The sequence below is a fragment of the Anabas testudineus genome, chromosome 23 (genome assembly GCF_900324465.2).
Source record: "Anabas testudineus chromosome 23, fAnaTes1.2, whole genome shotgun sequence".
NCBI classification, from domain to species: Eukaryota; Metazoa; Chordata; class Actinopteri; order Anabantiformes; family Anabantidae; genus Anabas; species Anabas testudineus.
Genome location: NC_046631.1, coordinates 1886882 through 1905484, shown reverse-complemented (window position 1 = coordinate 1905484; position 18603 = coordinate 1886882). Strand labels below are relative to the sequence as shown.

At 43.9% G+C, this 18603-nt stretch overlaps 4 protein-coding genes across 5 annotated transcripts; 2 read left to right on the top strand and 2 right to left on the bottom strand.

Annotated features, from left to right (window-relative positions):
- Positions 1-963: 963 nt before the first annotated feature.
- prl2 (prolactin 2) lies at positions 964-3006 on the top strand. 2 transcript variants are annotated; one of them, XM_026363897.1, is made up of 5 exons: positions 964-985; positions 1882-2069; positions 2189-2296; positions 2412-2591; positions 2812-3006. In XM_026363897.1, the coding sequence occupies exons 1-5, from the start codon at positions 964-966 to the stop codon at positions 3004-3006; spliced, it is 693 nt and encodes a 230-aa protein (XP_026219682.1). The 2 variants fall into 2 exon arrangements, with proteins under 2 accessions (XP_026219682.1, XP_026219681.1); XM_026363896.1 differs by lacking the exon at positions 964-985 and adding an exon at positions 1745-1769.
- A 771-nt stretch (positions 3007-3777) lies between these two features.
- Positions 3778-7322, bottom strand: hspa14 (heat shock protein 14). The gene is made up of 14 exons (XM_026362933.1): positions 7172-7322; positions 6573-6653; positions 6362-6444; positions 6215-6263; positions 5994-6099; positions 5759-5849; positions 5557-5661; positions 5295-5456; positions 5058-5213; positions 4770-4872; positions 4475-4690; positions 4227-4391; positions 4039-4106; positions 3778-3955 (listed from the first exon to the last, which is right to left on the bottom strand). Exons 1-14 carry the CDS (start codon positions 7226-7228, stop codon positions 3877-3879), a joined length of 1521 nt encoding a protein of 506 aa, XP_026218718.1. The 5' UTR covers positions 7229-7322; the 3' UTR covers positions 3778-3876.
- Positions 7323-7462: 140 nt separating this feature from the next.
- cdnf (cerebral dopamine neurotrophic factor) lies at positions 7463-9065 on the top strand. The gene is made up of 4 exons (XM_026362934.1): positions 7463-7809; positions 8192-8319; positions 8409-8550; positions 8710-9065. Exons 1-4 carry the CDS (start codon positions 7737-7739, stop codon positions 8880-8882), a joined length of 516 nt encoding a protein of 171 aa, XP_026218719.1. The 5' UTR covers positions 7463-7736; the 3' UTR covers positions 8883-9065.
- A 101-nt stretch (positions 9066-9166) lies between these two features.
- Positions 9167-16889, bottom strand: helb (helicase (DNA) B). The gene is given in 14 exon segments (XM_026362936.1): positions 9167-10348; positions 10584-10680; positions 10682-10801; positions 11048-11194; positions 11287-11485; positions 11583-11642; positions 11889-11973; positions 12429-12574; positions 12738-12879; positions 13223-13388; positions 13718-14650; positions 14889-15139; positions 15363-15716; positions 16593-16889. Coding segments are annotated over 14 exon segments (3018 nt in total). The 5' UTR covers positions 16804-16889; the 3' UTR covers positions 9167-10241.
- Between the last annotated feature and the right edge of the window lie 1714 nt (positions 16890-18603).

Here is an 18603-nt window from a genome sequence, read left to right as displayed (position 1 = left end):
TTTCTTTTGCAGGCGTGGCTTTGTCTGGTGTTCGTGCAGCGTCTCATTAGTTTTCATGTTGATGCATTCTCTTCACAGGTAAAACCCAAGACTAAAACCAAAAGCGGTCATTTAGAGCTGTTAATGGTTTGAAAATCAATCTTAAAGGACACCCCTGGGTAACAAGAAACAGCTGTCAGTCACACGTTTCAAACTGCTCACATTCAAAATGTGTTATATTCTCGGCTGCTTAACATGTGAATGTGAACATATAGCATCAAAGAAAAGCTCAAATTCACATCTATCTTTTAATGTTCAACCAAGATGTATTTAGTGTAAAACAAAAAACTTGTTAATTAGATTTGTATAAATGAGATAAGTGAAATGAGTCTCTACAGGTCTGTACTATAACTATGATCTGTGATGTCTACTTTCTCTGACCACAGATGAACCCTTAAGGAAGAAAACTACATTTCGGTGTAGTACAGTACCTTCAGTTCCTGGCTGGTCTTCTCAGGAGAACTTCCTGTGCTGTTAAAATGGAGTGAAAGGCCAAAGCCACTGAGAGTGCTGGCCCGTGGGCATGTGCAGCTGTAACAGTCACCCCGTTACTCTGCAGGTCAGCCTGAACATGACAACACGAGACCATCTGCCCAACAACGCTATGGTCCTGTGTGTATGTCACTTTGTTAGTGTGAACGTGCAGCAGAGTCACATGGAGCACCAGCCTCTGGTCATCTCCGGGAAATTTCACAGTGAAACATGTGCACACCTACAGCGGCAATGTTGCGGCAAACACACGCCGACCTAAAGTGCGCTAGTCTCATTTTATGATCATTCCTTCATTCACACAAATATATGTGTATTAACAGACAGTTTGGCATCAATTCAGCCAAAAAGTCTAGTTAAAGCCTATTGTAGTACATGTATATGTGTGCATGTGACGTAGATCCTCTTTCCACTCACTCCAACCGGTCAAGGCAGATGACCGCCCACCCTAAGCCTGGTTCTGCTGGAGGTTTCTTCCTTTAAAGGGAGTTTTTCCTCTGCACTGTCCTTATGGAAGTCTATTATGATACTTAATAACAACAGTAATAGAGGTGACAATCAATCGTGATTTATTAAATGCATTTAATCAGTTCTCGTCGGGTTTAAGGTTTTACATTCACATGGGGACATGAGGTCTGTGCATACAATGGTTTTTAATGTGTTTCCTTTCAAAACGCTTCCTAACTTTTACTGTACTTTCTTTATGCTGCATTATGTTTTGTTTTTTTTACAGGTTAAGGTCAGACCAGCACGTAACAAAAAAGGTGAGTCAACTGCCTGTAACAGAAGGGAACTGATCTAGGCCACAACCACTTGACGTCATTCAGCTAGACCTGAGCCAACCTAAAATGTCAAATACCCAAATGTGCCGGACAGACAGTCCAGCGATGCTCTGCTGGAATGACGTCCTCGCTTGGTGATGTCATTGAGTAGTTAACAACCACCGGAAGCCAATTCCGCGTATTCATTGCCATACTTGGCAAAAAAAAAAAGCTGATTCTGATTCCATCTGACGCACAGAATAGTAGCTGCTGATCATCGTAAATGTTCTACCCCTCCGTGCCCCCTCTCTCTCTCTCACTCTCTCTCCCTCTCTGTCTGTTCCTCCCACTCTTTTTCTTAGACATTCAAGTGTGTAAAAGGGAAAAGGTGACTGAGGGGACCCTCATATCAAGCTCCTGCACCCTCTGCTCTGAGACAGAAGCTCGTCTGCAGGATGCCCGGAAACATCCGAACATCAGGTAGCTGCAGCCGCCTGTTCCTCCACTCACGATGTTCTCTGGATCATTTCATTCACTTCTTTTATTACTCTCCAGAGTCTCTGTTCATGTCTTGGTCTTTGGTTTCTCCTAGTGTCTGCTGCATGGGTGGTGTTGGTCTGTCTGGTATTCTCCACCAGGCTGACCCGCATGGGTGCAGCACCCATCTGCACCAACGGCCAAGCTGGGTGCCACGTCCTCTCCCTGGCCAACCTGTTTGACCGGGTCATCCAACACTCGGCCAGGATGCACGGAATTTCCAACGACCTTCACTCCGAGTTTGTAAGTCTCCTCCATCTTGTTGCATTTTTAAAAGTGAGAGTGTTAAATGTGGGATTTATCACTTTAATACTAGCATTTAGAGGACACCTGACCTCTGACATTTCATTCCTGCATGTCAGGAGCAGTACTTCCTGCCCAGCAAGAATCAAATCGGCCGGATCAGTCGCAACTGTCACACGTCCACCATCCTCACCCCAAACGGCAAAGAGAACGCTCAGAGAATGGCGGTGAATTCACTTTTCAGTGGCATAAACCATCTTTGCACTAATAAAGCACAACAACAGTAAGAGTAACGAGTGTTCTGTGTGTGTGTGTGTGTGTGTGTGTGTGCGGCTGCTGCAGAGGGAGGAGCTGACCGAGGTGATCCTGAAGCTCCTGCTGGCGTGGAGGGACCCTCTGTGGCATTTCCACCAGAGCATGGCTCACCAGCACGACTTCAACAACTTCAGCTCCAACAAAGCCCTGGAGATGAGCGACATGGTGCACGAGCTGCGGAAAGGCGTCGAGAAAGTGGCCGAGAAGGTGCGTGTGTGTGTGTGTGTGTGTCATTGTCAGACAGAGAGTTGTTGGTGTCAGTGTCAGTGTGTGACCTTCCTTTCTTTCTTTCATTCTATCTTTCACATCTATGAGTGTGTATGTGTGTGTGTGTGTGTGTGTGTGTGTGTGTACGTTGAAGCACTATAATGCAGTGTGGTGTAACTGCAACACTGACGTATACACGTGTGCATCCTCTCTGCTTCAGATGCAGACGCTGGGGATAATCAGCAACTCTGTCAGCAGCCTGGCTTCCCCCGAGGCCTCGCTGCCGTCCGACAGCGCCGAGTGGCGCCTGATGAAGGACTACGACCTCCTCTACTGTTTCCGCCGAGACTCCAACAAGGTGCAGAACTACCTGAAGATCCTGAAGTGTCGCATCGTGCCAGACCATGGATGCTAAATTAAAAAAATAAAGTGGAGGTTGGCTTGAACTTCTTGGAACACGAGCTCGGATAAAGACTGAAGAGCTACTGGGAGCCAAAGATTGGGCCCATCCCCCACTTCATGCTGGACTGGTAGAGTGTGGACGTACATGAGTTGAGCACAGGAGGGACTCTGTGTATTACATGTTAATATAGACTACAATGCATATCATGTTACTTATAGTAATAACAGAAAAAAACATTTCAAGAAAAAATAAATCCACTGTTTTAGTGATTTCTCTGAGATTCACTTAGTAAAGAATCAATTATTCATTCATTCTGTCATCATACAGTACTTGTATATGTGTATTCTGGTGCAGGAATGGATCACACAGCTGTGATGAAGAGGAGCAATGATCCAAACTGGCTCCTTTAACGTGGCTTTGTACGTTCTGTATGACGACAGACTTACCAGTGAATCTATGGACGTCTTCTTTCCCCATGTTTATGACTCTTATGACATTTTGCACTTCCTATGAAGACTTGACGTGTGAGGAGACTTTTAATCCGAGACATGAAGGGGAAACACTTGGATTCTTATTCTGTAATAAAGTTCATTTTCATCAGCAGACTGTACTTATTTGTGATTTTGTGTTTGGTCCCTGTAGTATGTGTGCACACACCAACACCAGATTCAATCCAATTGGATTGTTTTGAAGGCATCACAATCCACTATTCAAATACTTTTATTGATGGTATTGTTCATTAAAACATCCCATGATTGTAAAAAAATCCAGAAGTCATGAATCTGAGCATTTAGTCTGAGTTTAATGTTGTTTATTGAGCGAAACATAAAAAAACAAGACACTGCACTGTGTGCTCATGGTGGTAATCTCCCTTCAAAGGCTTCATGATGCAGCTGCTATGGTGATGACCTCTGACCTTCCAGTGCTCTGCTCCACGCAGGAAACATGAACGGAGCCGTCCCTGCAACATAATCAAACAGCGGTATGAGAGTTGTCACATCATGGTGAGCTGTGTGCTGAGATCATGGTGGGGTTGGAGGGTACCTCTTCATGGTCACCACGGTGTCGATGTTGTGGTTCTCTTCTCTGGGCTGCAGGTCTCTCAACACGATCTGCAAATTATACACACACAACAGTGTTCATTGTTAAAACCGCTACAGACACATTTACTCCTCCTGTCCGTCTATCTACACTGTGTAGGTTGTGTTGTTCCTGGACTCTGCATGCGGTACCTTAGCTAGTTTTTCTGGCTGCTCCGTGACCAATCTCTGGTATATCTCCAGACAGAGGGACGATAGTTTCCCTGCTCCGCTCATGATGTGGTGTCTGCGAGCGGGGAGGGGCGTGCCCGATGGAAGAACAACAGTGAACACCTCAGCCCCGGAGTCATCCAGCTCCTGTTAACAGCCACACATCAACGCATCATTAGTGGAACTGACCGATACCTTCACTGCTACTACAATCTCAGGTTGTGTGCTACCTTCACTAGTATGTCAGTGGCAGAAACATCCACCGTGATGGACTCTTCCTCAGGGACAAGGCTATCTCTGCCGACCAGTAAGCCTGCCTGCAGGGCAGCTCCCACGGCGATGACCTCATCGGTGGGCGCCGAGCTGAGAAGCTCCACGTCCGGAAACATGTCGCGGATCATTTGCTGGAGACGAGGGATCCTGGCTGAGCCGCCGCACAGAACCACCTACGAAACTTCAATATTTAGTCATCTTTGTCATATTTTATTTTCATGACGTCAGGACGACAACCACCTACACACCCACCTTGTTGATGCTGCTGGTGGAGAGTCCCGCCTTCTCCAGCAGGGTTCTGATTGGCTGGATGCTCTTGTTGAAGAGCGCGGAGCAGAGCAGTTCAAATCGAGCTCTGAGGAAACAACACTCTGAAATCATCATGTGGGTAGCAGCTGTTCATCTGTGCAAACTGCGTGAAACAGGCTGAGACGCACCCGGCACTGTACTTTCCACTAAATCTGCTTCAAAACATCACATATCCGCGACGAGCAGCTCTAAACAAATCAGTCTGTGCGCCTCCGACCGGCTGCCACTCACCTAGAGACGTTGCATTCAAAGTCGATGCCGTCGTGCAGGGAGTCGACGAAGCAGTTGGCCGACCCCAGCGTGGACAGAGAGTGTTTGGCCATGTCGGCTCCGTTCATCAGCTTCAGCATCGCCCGGGCGTTCCCGCTCACGTCATGCCTGAAGGTGCTGCACAGCAAACATGTGAACAATGTGAATCCTCTTGCATGGGAGAGATTTCAGTGTTTCAGGGGGCAAAACAGTAGCTACCGTTTGAACTCAGAAGCAAGGTGCTGGGCCAAGGCCTGGGTGAAGCTCTCTCCTCCGATGCTATGGTCGGTGTGGGTGCTGAGAACTCGGAACATTCCTCCATTGACCTGCAGCGCCGTCACACTCAGGGATGTCCCGCCCAGCTTGTAGACCAGGACGTGACTGTCGGCACAGAGCAGATCAGCGGGAGGGAAAATAGCAACATTCAGTGTTGGAGGTGGGAGTAAAGTGCCAACTCTAGTAAGACAAGCTGCTCTTTCACCTCTTCCCAGAAGAGCTGTCCTGTCCAATGTTATAGGCCAACAGAGCGGCCGCAGGCTCGTGGATCAGCCTCAGCACATGGAACCCTGCAGCTTCAGCTGCGTCTCTGCACAAAAACAAATACACCCCCTTTTATTTTTTTTCCCCTTCACAAAAAAGGTGCAAGTTTCCCCACAATAAAAAAAAACAAAAAAAAAGCCTACCTCAGAGCGCGCTTCTGAGTGTGTGCAAACTCAAATGGGACCGTGATGACGGCTTCGTTGACGTCGGAGCCCAGAGCCGACTGAGCAGTTTCTGGGAAAATGGGAAGATTGAGTCAGCTCATGGTGTGTATAACTTCATCTTTTGACATCAAACCAGAAACGTTTTCAGTCTACAGCAAGTTTAAAGGAACTGGCCTCAATATTTGTGGAGGGGAGTGCGCGTGTGTCCCATTACCTTTCATTTTGTGGAAGATGAGTTTTGCAACATCCTCTGGGGCAACATACCGTGGATTTTCTCCTGCTGTAATCTCATAATAAGGCTTCTGTTCTCTGTTTACCACCTGAACACAGTAGTTTCACTGCATTCAATATCAAAACTGCACAACTACATGAAAAATAACTGAAATCAAAGCATTTAAAAATGTGTACGTAGGGAAAAATACAGAACGCACTCACCTGACACTTAGTCTCTGTTCTGTGAGCTTGTGTCTCTGGATCATCAAAGCTGGTAATTGAGATTTAAATTGAATATGTAAGTGATTTCGATCAACTGACTGAGTGACGTTGTGGATGTCTGTGATGTGCAGGTGTCGAAGCACTCACCTTCTCCCCAGCACCTGTTTCACTTTAACAACAGTGTTGGCAGCGTTGCGGACCCGTCCCTGCTTTGCAGCAATACCCACGATCTGCACGAGACGGAAAATGAAATACGAATCAGTCAGTAAGCAGAGAGGCTTTTAAACGTTTTCTTTTTTTCCCCACAGCGAGATCTGTGTCTGTGAGCTGACAGGAGGAGAAGTGAAGCCCGCTGTACCTGCTCCGTGTCTCTGTAGGCCACCACGGCTGGAGTCACTCGGTCTCCTGCATCATTAGCCACCACATCTGCCCGCCCGTCCTGAACAACACACACACACACACACACACACACTTTCAAGCTGCAGCCATTCATGTATCACTGAATCATTTTCTGTTCTGAAAGCACAACTTGCTTGATTTCAAGATCCTGAAGATCAGTAAATGACGTATGGCAGAGGATGAATACAGCAGGTGTTCTGCTCAATGAAAGACTTAAAGATGAGTTCAGTATCACAGTTGTTATTGATTGATCCACTGATCTAAGGAATCCATTCAAAGCTTTGCTGTAGTTTCTACTTTTATCAGCTGCTTCACGACAATAAAGTAAAGTAAGGTAAGAAGAAACAGTGCAGGACTATATTACTATCTCAGGCAGTAGATATTCATCTTGTATTCAGGCTAGTTAACGTTACGGGGCTCAAAATTAGCACCAATGATCCCGGTGTGATGTCAGCGTGAGTAGCAGTGATATTCTGAACGTGAGATTAATCCTATCACTTTCTTATCGGTTTAAACAACAGGCATAACGCGTCAGGAGTTAATCAGTGTTAAACGCACCTTAAATATCGCCACACAAGCGCAGGTATAACCGAAGTGAACCCCAATCGCCGCCATGCTGGAGGATTTCTGCTCACCGGGCAGGAACCGGCTGGACCATGCGCTCCTAGGGACAACTTCCGGTTGAATGGTTTCAGAATAAAGGCCTTTAGAGTTTCCGCTATTTTATGCTTTAACTTCCTGTCTGCGCCGGAAGTGTTGTGTAAATTGTAAAACTTATATATATATATAAATAAATGAAGCAAAACAGAAAATACATACTGATCTAATCCAACTTATAAAAACAGCAACGACGTGATGGATAATTATCAACACGTTGCAATCAGTTAATCAAAGTATATTGTGATGTCCTTGACAGAAAGAGTACAGAAAGTGTAATATTGGGATATTAAAGCTGGGTGCACGAGTGATCGATGGATTGATTCATTCTACTTTCTGTAAAATTACAATCCACATGTAGTGAATCAATAAATAGCACGGTATTCTGCTATGCAAATGAGGGGGAGTGCTGTGAAGTAAGTCAGTAGGAGTGCGTCGGGGCTCTGTGGAGTAAACAGTCGGCAGCATGTCGGTGCTCCCACTCGTCTTTCTGCTGTTTTGCAGAAGCTTCACTTATTCTGCGGCTGACGACTGTGAAGGTTAGACAGCATGGTGTGAGCACAAGCTACTTGGACAGCCTGGTTCTGGTGTATTCGGCTACGTGCTATTTTCAAGCAGTGATATCACCGGCGCACTCTTGTGCCACCATAACCTGAGCTGCATGTGCTGCATGTGCACCCTGGTAAATAAGTCCTGAGAGTGACTGTGGCTGCAGAGTCACTGGGGATAGATCAGAAACTTCCACATTTTCAAGTGAAGATGAGAGACAAACAAGTGCATCAGTAATTATAACAAAACATATATCACTCAAAAATGACATGTATTCATTTATACAATACTTTTGCACTTTTACATAAGTAAATATAAGTGTTTCTAGAGTGGATATAGCCTCACATGTACTAACAGTGAACTGGTCCACAGTGTGTCTGGGCTTTCTCAGCAGACTGTACACTAGTCTGACCTCCACCCACGCCGATCTCACTCCTGCCCTGGTGGAGGAAGAGCTGATCCAGGCCTGCACGGCTGCTCAAGGCAAAGAGGCCAGGCTGGTGAGAACACAAGACAAACGCACAGAAACACAGCGTCACGTCATCGTTCGGTCAGATAACTGGCACTGAATGCTCGTGTGCTGTCCTAGTGTTACTACCTCGGAGCCAGCAGTGATGCAGCAACACGCGTCACGGCGTCGGTGTCTCGGCCTCTGGCCTCCCACGTCCCAGTGGAAAAGATCTGCCAGCGCCTCAGCAGCAGAGACACGCAGATCTGCCAGCTCAGATATGGTAAAGTGTGTTCAAGTGCAACAACAATAACAAGACAATCATAGATGGGGGTTAGACATTGGGCCCCTGGGTTCAGACCTGTTAAAGGCCCCTTATCCCCCTGGAATAAACAGCATTGTTTAGAAACACTCCGTTTGTCTTTTGTGTTTGTGTCTCCAGAGCCTCAGCTGAAGAATCTGAGCACTGATGGACTCAAGAAGATGAGAGTCGTGGAGCTAATGAACATTTTAGCCTCGTGGGGAGAAGAGTGCCGAGGCTGCCTGGAGAAACATGAATTTGTGAGCCTCATCCAGGAGAAAGCACCACTGCATGCTCACAGTACAGAACTATGAAAGGTTATGTGACCTTTTATACATCCACACAAACAAAAATGTTAATCACCTAGACTTGATTTTAAACAATATTGCTAGTATTGTGAGTGCTCTGGATTTATCCGTGTTAATCATACAATCATAGTTGATATTGTTTTTACAGTATTTGACATAAATCTTTTCCAAGATGGCAGTAGCTGTACTCCCTCACCCTTTTTGTCATCATGTGTGAAGATGTGGGATTTTAAATTGGTAGTTTGGCTCTTGTGAAAATACTGAAGAGAAAATCTAAGAAAACGTGGCTGTGTTGTTGTTGTTGTTTATTCTGGTGTCCAGGGGCGTGATGTGTACACACATTGGTTTGGTATCTTGAAGCCTTCTGGATCCACATTATTTTACGTATCATTCCATCATCAACAGAATTTCAGTTATTTGAGAACATTTATGTATCTTCAGGTTCTTAAATTAAACTTGCAATGAAAGCACTCTCTCAGCTATTTAGTATTCAACAAACGTGAGTCATATATAAAACTCTTAAAAACACAATTTGCATTTGCAGTATAGATTACATACAAGCCCTAAACGTCAATATCAATGTAATTAAAATGAGCTGACATAAGTTATTGCAATGATAGTGATGACAGGTTATGATTTCCAATTAATTCTTAATGTATTCAGTAAATAAAAAAAGAATCTGTGTGTAGAATAAAAACAATAAATAAAACAGAGTGTCTTCACTTCTGGTACATATTAATGGTAATGGTGCTGTCGTCCGTACGGCCACATCTACTGCCAATACTGTTGAAGTACAGTGATAACAATGACCAGAAAAGTGTTAATGTAAGAAAGAAGCTTTCGGATATTAAATGAAAAGAAGAGAATAATCCAGAAGTCAGGCCTATGTCAACAAAATCAAGCTTCTGGAACTACTGGAAGCTATGAAGTCCTTTCAACTTTATAAAATAACAACCATATATGTCATTTGTCCCGACCCTCTCCCTTGGCCCATATGAGAATTTATAGTAAACGTGACCTTGTGTACAGCAGCAGGCATCTCTTGAAACAGTACTCCTTAAGGAGTCTGGTGCCAAAATGGCAGCTGCCGCTTCACATAATGTCATCAAAATGGCAGCTGGTGTGACAAAATGCTGGATAACAACTGTGCAATCAAAGCGATTTGATTTAGTACAAAGACACCTGGCATAGGATTAGGAAAATAAACATAACTGAAATAATAATAATAAAAGTGACAAATGTTTGCCTTAAAAATGGCCGCTTCCTTCACTTCACATGATGTTTGTCAAATGTTAGTGCAGCACTGATTGCAGAGGAAACAGACCAGAGAATAACTGCTTCACTGCTGTCTGAAACACATCAGCATCAACCTGATTGATGTTGTTTGCACGGCACTTCCTCATGTTCTGGCGAGTGAGTCCTTTGCCTTTTGTGGCCTGCTGACATTGCTCCTTCTTTTTCCGCTTCCATCCCTTCACGTGTGGCCAACTCTTCTGCTGTGGAGCTGCACACGTTATCCCCCGCAAACGTCTGAGCGGCCTCCTCATCTTCATCACGCTTCCACAGGCGTTTAGGCGGCAGTGGTGTGGACTGAGAGTCGAAGTGTGAAGATCTTCCTGGGGTTTGTTTGAGTAGAGGTGTGGATTGTTGAGCTTTACAGCTTGTGGGTGTCCCCTTTTGGTGTGTTTGGCTGGGCCTGTGGCGTGCCTACTAGCATCTCAGGCTGCACTATCTGATCTTTGACGAGAGCTGAAAGCCTGGTTTGTCTTGGGACCTCTTTCTTCTCAATGGCTTCTTTAATGGCATCTTTCTTTGGAGACCACATAGACACGTTTCTGCCCCCGTGTTATAGCAGTATAGATGTGCTTCCATCTCTGGGCCCAGGAATCTCCCACTACATAGACAATGGTCTCATTCTCTGAGCCCTGAGGGATCCCAGAAAGAAATGATTGCAGCGTTAGATAAAGAAATTCACTAAAACCTTAAACAGGACCAAAGGATCTGTTTTTTAATTTGTCGGGAACCTCTCTTGAAATGTATCAACAAAAAAAAATCTGATTAGAATCACCCACACATTTGCCCATTTATCCATAACTAAATCAACTTTGTAAGACAGTAGTATAGATAACATTACATAAAAATCAAAATGAAACCAAAAAAGCTATTCATACCTGGTAGGTGTGGATGGTCCTGGCCCAAGCGTGCTGCAACCTGCACTTTCTCTGTATTTCTTTGTAATTAACCGTAAAAACGCGTCCGTCACCATCATCCAGAGTCATGAAACGGCTGCGCTGTTTGCCATCTACTTTAGTTGTGTCCTGTGTGTGTCAGTAAATGCACATGGAGCAATCAAACATCCAGGACCATATAGAATTTCATATAGGAATTATACAGTGTCCATCACACTGACCGCTCTAATAAAGAAAATCTCTCCGTTACAGAGACGCAGTCCAGGCTTTTCTTTCTTCTTTTCCCCACTTTGCGTTTGGTTTGGCGCATCTGTCTCGTCCAGGTCATTACTGTCGTCCTCTCCTTCAACTCCAACATAGCCATTCCTGGTGCAACAGACTTTGTCTCCAGGCTGAAACTTCAGCTTATTTTTATGGTTTCTGTAATCAAGCAGAGGAGATGTATGTGTTCTTGTATAATGCAATAACTATGGACATTTTTGGCAGGTATGTTATTCTTTGTGTGTGAGACACTTACTTAGTTGTATGATTGTTGTAATGCTTACAGCAAAGCTCGTTGATGAGTGCTACATCATCTCTGTAAAACAAGAGATTTACATCAGAGGAAATAATAATAAAAAAGGAAAACTGTTAAACTTCCAAAACCTCTTTTTTTCTGTAATACATTTTTTTCTGTAATAATAAAAAATAGGCATTAGTGTCAGTCACGACTTTCTCATTATCTTTTTTTGTCACCCTGTTCCAAATTCCTTGCAGATAGCCATTTCCACACTTTGTGACACATGCTTAATTTTTCCTCTCACATATATATGTATGTATGTACCTTTTGAAAGTAATGAACTGTGAAGTTGTATGGTCATTCAGCCCAGGAGCAGTGCCAATCAGGAACCTGGCAGCCTTCTGTAAATCTGGAATTCAATGTGCATGTACAAATCACTGTTAGGTACATAAATGAGGATCCTGATGACTCTAGAGGTAAGCTAGAACTACTTTGTTGGATCTTTCACTCCTACAATATTAGATCATTACTGTGCTGTAATGACATCCATCTTACAGCTGGACTTAGTATCCAGTATTACCAAGAAAAGCTACACAAACAGCTCTGATAGCCATGAATGAACGAACAAAACTTCAAAAGCTTCAAAGCTATGGAGACTTTAAGGATTGTTCCTGGTCTAATTGCAGTCCCCCCCATGTTAGACGCTGTACTGATAATGTCTATTGTGTGACATCAGCCTCTATTAAGTGGTGAATAAAAGAAAACAAACAGGATTACCTCTGTGTTTATAGCAGAAGACAGTTGTAACATCTATCTATAGAGTTAGGGTGGTTGAACAAAATAAATGCCAGGAAATACACTCACCATCATCGGAGCCTTTTAAAGGCATACGAATGAGGATGAACTTCTTGTCCGCAGTAAGGGTATCATGAAAATCATCTAAATCCACTATGGCATCATACTTCAACTTAAATCCATAAGTGCTGGACTTCATCCCGCTGTCGGCAATGCTGCAACACATCAGGAACATTCATGAATACCTTGATCATCTACCTAACAAAGGTATTGTGTAATTTATTTTAAGTAAGCATATATTCTACATACTGTAGGTCTGCTTGTTAACCTTTTCAGTTACATACATCAATTAAATTAAATAAAAATGTGAATATTTACATTCCAGCATTTTCAACAATGAGTTGAGACTCTGCACGGTGGTTAGTCTTCATCTCAATAGCCCACCCGACCCGTATGAGACTGCTAAACAGGTCGTGTAGAACATTCCCAGGCTGGATACTGGGAAGCTGTCTGACATCCCCTACACGAAAACACAAAGACTTCAATATGGCTAGCTTTAATTCCCTGTCTGTTAAGCAGAGATGAGCTCAGCGGTCAGCTGTTGGCTGATTCTGACACAATTATCCGATTACACACAAGCCTTTGACTTATTAGTGTTTTGATGGTATTATTATCAAGAAGTGGCAACAATAAATGGTACAACACTAGTAACTCCAGCTTGCTGCACAAATACTGGACACAAAGCCTTTTAAACACTTGAGGTTGCACCAGCTTCTATTGGCCTTAGTATAAAAATTTCTTCATTAACAAAGTCACAGTTCAAACCTGGTTTCCAGTTATAAAGAGTCAATGTTGTTACTCACCGAGTATAATGAATTTCCTAAGTGCAGAGTGATGTGTAAGTAACTTGAGGACAGAGTAGAGGAGATGGACAGGGACCATGCTGCCCTCATCTACAACCAGAATACGAACATCCTGGAACTCCCACAGTTCAGGATTTTTCTTTGTTATCGTCAATCTAAACAGCACCTAAGGACAAGTGACAACATGGAAAACACAGAATTAGTAACTCCTAATTATCCTTAAGTCCTAATATCTACGACATCATTTAATATAACATATGCAGCCTGCGATCGAACAAAAAAAGAAAACAAAAATCTACTGTGACTTCTGAATGTCTGCCCCACTCCCAATGTCCTAAAAACAGCTGACAACAGAACTCTGTAACTTAGTATGTGAAAACCCCAACCTCGCTTGGTGTGCACTGTGGCATGGGGAACTTTGCAGATCATTGGTTATCTGCATTAGGACTGCTAGATGAACAGATTTGGTGTTAACAGAGCTGTAGTTATCTGTACCTGATGCAGAGTGTATGCCTGGAATTTGGTCTTCTTGGACAGCAGAGAGGCTGCTCTCCCTGTAGGAGCAGTCAAAAGTATCTCCTTATCGCTTTGTATAGGTCGTCGCTCATCTTCATCTGGCCATGACAATGGAGAACCTCCAGTATCATTCTCGTTGCCTCCCCAGGCCTCATGTGTTTTCTGCTGCTCCCAGCTGCCACGCATCACAGCAGCTCTGAACAGCTCACTGACCACTGTGGTTTTCCCACAGCCAGCCTTTCCACTGATGATGGTTATTGGATTAGCACAGATCATCTGTGCAGCTTGAACATGGTCCGGGTCCAGTTTGATGGGACTGCAGGTTGCGGACTGCTGTTCCGGGAATGCACATGATGGGTTTCGGGCTATTTGATCTTCTGATTTGACTGAAGGGCTCTCCTTCTCACAGGAAAGTAAATCAGGTTGATTTGTAGGGGCCGCGACTGAAGGGCTACCTTCAACTGGGTGACTGGTGGCTTCCTCTGATTTTTTTATGTTATCTCGCCATCTCTCCTCTGCAGCTGCTTGCAGCACCTCTACAGGATTAACTGGGATGTTCCATGGTCCACGTTCTACAAGTTTTCGGAGGCAGTTAGCAATGCCTGTCTCATATTCATTAAAGTTAAAAAGTACCACAAGACGCTTGTCAAGCACCACTATAGTCTGTTCCTTGAGGAAATCAATGGCTTCCCAAACATGGTCATCAGACATCTTTTCACCCTTTGTAAGTTTTTCACGAAGCTCATTTTCATTTAAGCAGGTACTGCCTGTAGAAAAACAATGCTTTTTCAGATGATCATATACCATCAGGGAGCAACGGTGCAGTGGTAGCATTTTCTGAAGCAGGTTGCATTCCTCAAACGCCCTGAGTTGAGCTTCACAACGCACAAGTTTCAGTTCCCTATAAACAAGCTGGTGAGAAAAGAGTGATTTAGAACAGTTAATCAAAAAAATTACCACTAATCACAAATTTGAGACCAACCCACAGTAAGGCTCTTCTTCCTGTATTTACTTTTTTTTTTTCCCCACAAACTCATAAAATGATTCCGACCAGAGCAAATGTACCAAAGTGTGAAAATGGAAACATGTGCTACTGGATGAAGTCAGTCATAAGTGAAAAACAAATCAGTAACTAGGCCCTTGCTCTTACACGGGTAAATCCCAGCTTCCACACATCATTTGCAATGATGTGTTCCAGTTTAGCCAGGACGCCTTCCTGTTCCTCTTGTCTATCATCACCTTGCTGTGGACTCATTCCAGTCTGTGTGGTGTTTGTCGCTGGTAGAGTTGGACTTCTTTTTGCCATTCCAAGCAGGTTGGTGAATTGGTGAGGCAGCAGGGTGGGAAGGTATTTCATTACATGTGGATACAGACAGGATGCTTGCACTTGCAGCCAAGCATCTAAGACAAAACAGTTTGGGTGTTAAAGAGATAATACGTCATAGCTGGCATATTAAGCAACACAGTTTTTACTGCCTTTGTTAATTATTATGTTATAGGTGTGCAGACTGATCAGCACAACGGTTTTACAATATTCAAACTAGTTAGGTCCAGTGTTTGAAAGAGGACGTTGCTGTTCATTTTAAAAATATGGAGGTATGTTTTTAAGTGACGTTAAACAAACCTGAATTTAAAAGTCGGGTTCTAATCATCTGTGCCTGAGCTTCATTTCCCGCTTTGGAAAATTCATCAAGGACTTCAATCAGGTTGTTTAAGGAGACATTTCTATTTGTTGGTAACCAGTCGAAAAACAGGCTCCTGTTCTGTTCTTCCACTCCACAGGCTGTCAGGAACAGGGACACAATATGGATCCAGTCTTGTCTGTCCAGATCAGAACGTAGCTTGTAAGAAGGAAACCCCTTCACAACCAGCCTGTCTCGCTGTTCCACCACAGAACAGGTCACCTGCCACCATGGAGCCCTGAGAGCGAAGCGCCCCTCCACCTGGTAGTCATATCCAGAGATGGTCCGGAACTGAACTGTAAAAGTGAGGAACACGGTGTTAATATAATTGTGTGTTATATTTTTGTGCTTTCTTTTAGATTTTCTTTTTTATGTGGTGCCAAGAGGGACAAAGACAGAGAGAATTAGAAAAAGATCGCGTTGATGAAGTTATGTTGGAGGGACCTGCAATGCACACAAGATGGCGCTGTCCTGTCGACGCCATTCTTACCTCGACTTTCTTTCCCGTTACTACACGTTTTTCTCGCTTCTCTCTCGATTAATGTCTAAAATCATCGTTTGTGTGGGTAAAATCTTTGCCCTGTTAAATACGGTGGTTCACTGAATGTAAGTGGTTCACTGAATGTATGAATGTTATCAATGTGTCATACTTTGCCAAGTTTAGTTTAATCTAATAAAATAGCTGCTTATAATAACTATACATACATATATAACTATATGTTCTACAGGCAAAGAGAAGACTTCACTTGTTCTTTACAAACTCCACAGGGGTGCATTATTTGGCAACTCTGGGGCGCCGAGCTCTGCATCCCCCACTTTAATCAGGGAGGGGGGTGCAACATTAGCCTAATAAAGCTGCAGCAGGAGCAACACTTATAAACTAGCATGGACTTGTAACCCGTTAAGATCTCCAACATAGATCCTATTGATTTTACACCCTTGTTTGCCTAACAAATTATTTGTTCCGGGGTTTGCGTTTAAGCCGTGCGCGCTCCCGCTTGGTGAACGCAGATCTAGGCAGGCATGCAAAACTCGGCATAACACCTGGGTTAGCCTACAGACATGTACAGACCTAACCCGCAGCAACAAAAAGAACATGTTAATGCTATATGAGGACACTTGTGTAGTAGCGGTTCTACCTTCAGACTAGAGAAAACGACAACTATGCTGACCTTTACAGAGAGGCACCCATGACTGGAATAAATGTCCTCCAGAAGAAACTTTGTCAATTTCCGCTACATCCAGGAATTCAGGCTGCTGCTCTTCCTCTTCATTTTCCTCCTCGGAGTCGTCGGCCTCGTCGTCTTCCGTTTTGTTTTTAGGTAAAATGTACCCTTCCAGTGTCCCCAATCCACCTCGCAGCTTCCCCCTTCTCGCAGACATGCTGAAGCTGAATACGTGGAGTTTAAATAGAGCAAAGTTTCAGGACGTTACAGTTTGTTTGCACTCGCCGCCGCAGACCTGAGGCGACTCTGAGCTCTGATTGGTGGATTTGCTTGGCGCTTAGAATCACGTGACCGAGACATGATCGTAAACAAACATTGGCGCCATTCATAATAATAATAATAGTAATAATAATAATATTAGTAATAATATATATACATACAGTACAGACCAAAAGTTTGGACACACCTTCTCATTCAAAGATTTTCCTTTATTTTCATGACTATGAAAATTGTAGATTCACACTGAAGGCATCAAAACTATGAATTAACACATGTGGAATTGTATAAATAACAAAAAAAGTGTGAAACAACTAAAACAATATGTCATATTCTAGGTTCTTCAAAGTAGCCACCTTTTGCTCTGATTACTGCTTTGCACACTCTTGGCATTCTCTCGATGAGCTTCAAGAGGTAGTCACCTGAAATGGTCTTCCAACATTCTTGAAGGAGTTCCCAGAGATGCTTAGCACTTGTTGGCCCCTTGGTGCCTTCACTCTGCGGTCCAGCTCACCCCAAACCATCTCGATTGGGTTCAGGTCCGGTGACTGTGGAGGCCAGGTCATCTGGCGCAGCACCCCATCACTCTCCTTCTTGGTCAAATAGCCCTTACACAGCCTGGAGGTGTGTTTGGGGTCATTGTCCTGTTGAAAATTAAATGATGGTCCAACTAAACGCAAACCGGATGGAATAGCATGCCGCTGCAAGATGCTGTCGTAGCCATGCTGGTTCAGTATGCCTTCAATTTTGAATAAATCCCCAACTGTGTCACCAGCAAAGCACCCCCACACCATCACACCTCCTCTTCCATGCTTCACGGTGGGAACCAGGCATGTAGAGTCCATCTGTTCACCTTTTCTGCGTCGCACACGGTGGTTGGAACCAAAGATCTCAAATTTGGACTCATCAGACCGAAGCACAGATTTCCACTGGTCTAATGTCAATTCCTTGTGTTCTTTAGCCCAAACAAGTCTCTTCTGCTTGTTGCCTGTCCTTAGCAGTGGTTTCCTAGCAGATATTCTACCATGAAGGCCTGATTCACACAGTCTCCTCTTAACAGTTGTTCTAGAGATATGTCTGCTGCTAGAACTCTGTGTGGCATTGACCTGGTCTCTAATCTGAGCTGCTGTTAACCTGCGATTTCTGAGGCTGGTGACTCGGATGAACTTATCCTCCGCAGCAGAGGTGACTCTTGGTCTTCCTTTCCTGGGGCGGTCCGCATGTGAGCCAGTTTCTTTGAAGTGCTTGATGGTTTTTGTGACTGCACTTGGGGACACTTTCAAAGTTTTCCCAATTTTTCGGACTGACTGACCTTCATTTCTTAAAGTAATGATGGCCACTGGTTTTTCTCTACTTAGCTGCTTTTTTCTTGCCATAGTACAAATTCTAACAGTCTATTCAGTAGGACTATCAGCTGTGTATCCACCTGACTTCTGCACAACACAACTGATGGTCCCAACCCTATTTATAAGGCAAGAAATCCCACTTATTAAACCTGACAGGGCACACCTGTGAAGTGAAAACCATTTCAGGTGACTACCTCTTGAAGCTCATCAAGAGAATGCCAAGAGTGTGCAAAGCAGTAATAAGCAGAGCAAAAGGTGGCTACTTTGAAGAACCTAGAATATGACATATTTTCAGTTGTTTCACACTTTTTTGTTATTTATACAATTCCACATGTGTTAATTCATAGTTTTGATGCCTTCAGTGTGAATCTACAATTTTCATAGTCATGAAAATA

Coding starts and splice junctions, on each gene's coding strand:
- hspa14 (XM_026362933.1), bottom strand. CDS start 7,228: ATGGCGGCGATTGGGGTTCACTTCGGTTATACCTGCGCTTGTGTGGCG. Junction 5,662..5,758: donor ACTCAGAAGCGCGCTCTGAG/GTAGGCTTTTTT, acceptor GTTTTTGTGCAG/AGACGCAGCTGAAGCTGCAG. Junction 5,457..5,556: donor GACAGCTCTTCTGGGAAGAG/GTGAAAGAGCAG, acceptor CTGTGCCGACAG/TCACGTCCTGGTCTACAAGC.
- prl2 (XM_026363896.1), top strand. CDS start 1,745: ATGCCCGGAAACATCCGAACATCAG. Junction 1,770..1,881: donor CGGAAACATCCGAACATCAG/GTAGCTGCAGCC, acceptor GGTTTCTCCTAG/TGTCTGCTGCATGGGTGGTG. Junction 2,297..2,411: donor AGAACGCTCAGAGAATGGCG/GTGAATTCACTT, acceptor CGGCTGCTGCAG/AGGGAGGAGCTGACCGAGGT.
- cdnf (XM_026362934.1), top strand. CDS start 7,737: ATGTCGGTGCTCCCACTCGTCTTTCTGCTGTTTTGCAGAAGCTTCACT. Junction 7,810..8,191: donor TGCGGCTGACGACTGTGAAG/GTTAGACAGCAT, acceptor ACTGGTCCACAG/TGTGTCTGGGCTTTCTCAGC. Junction 8,551..8,709: donor GATCTGCCAGCTCAGATATG/GTAAAGTGTGTT, acceptor TTGTGTCTCCAG/AGCCTCAGCTGAAGAATCTG.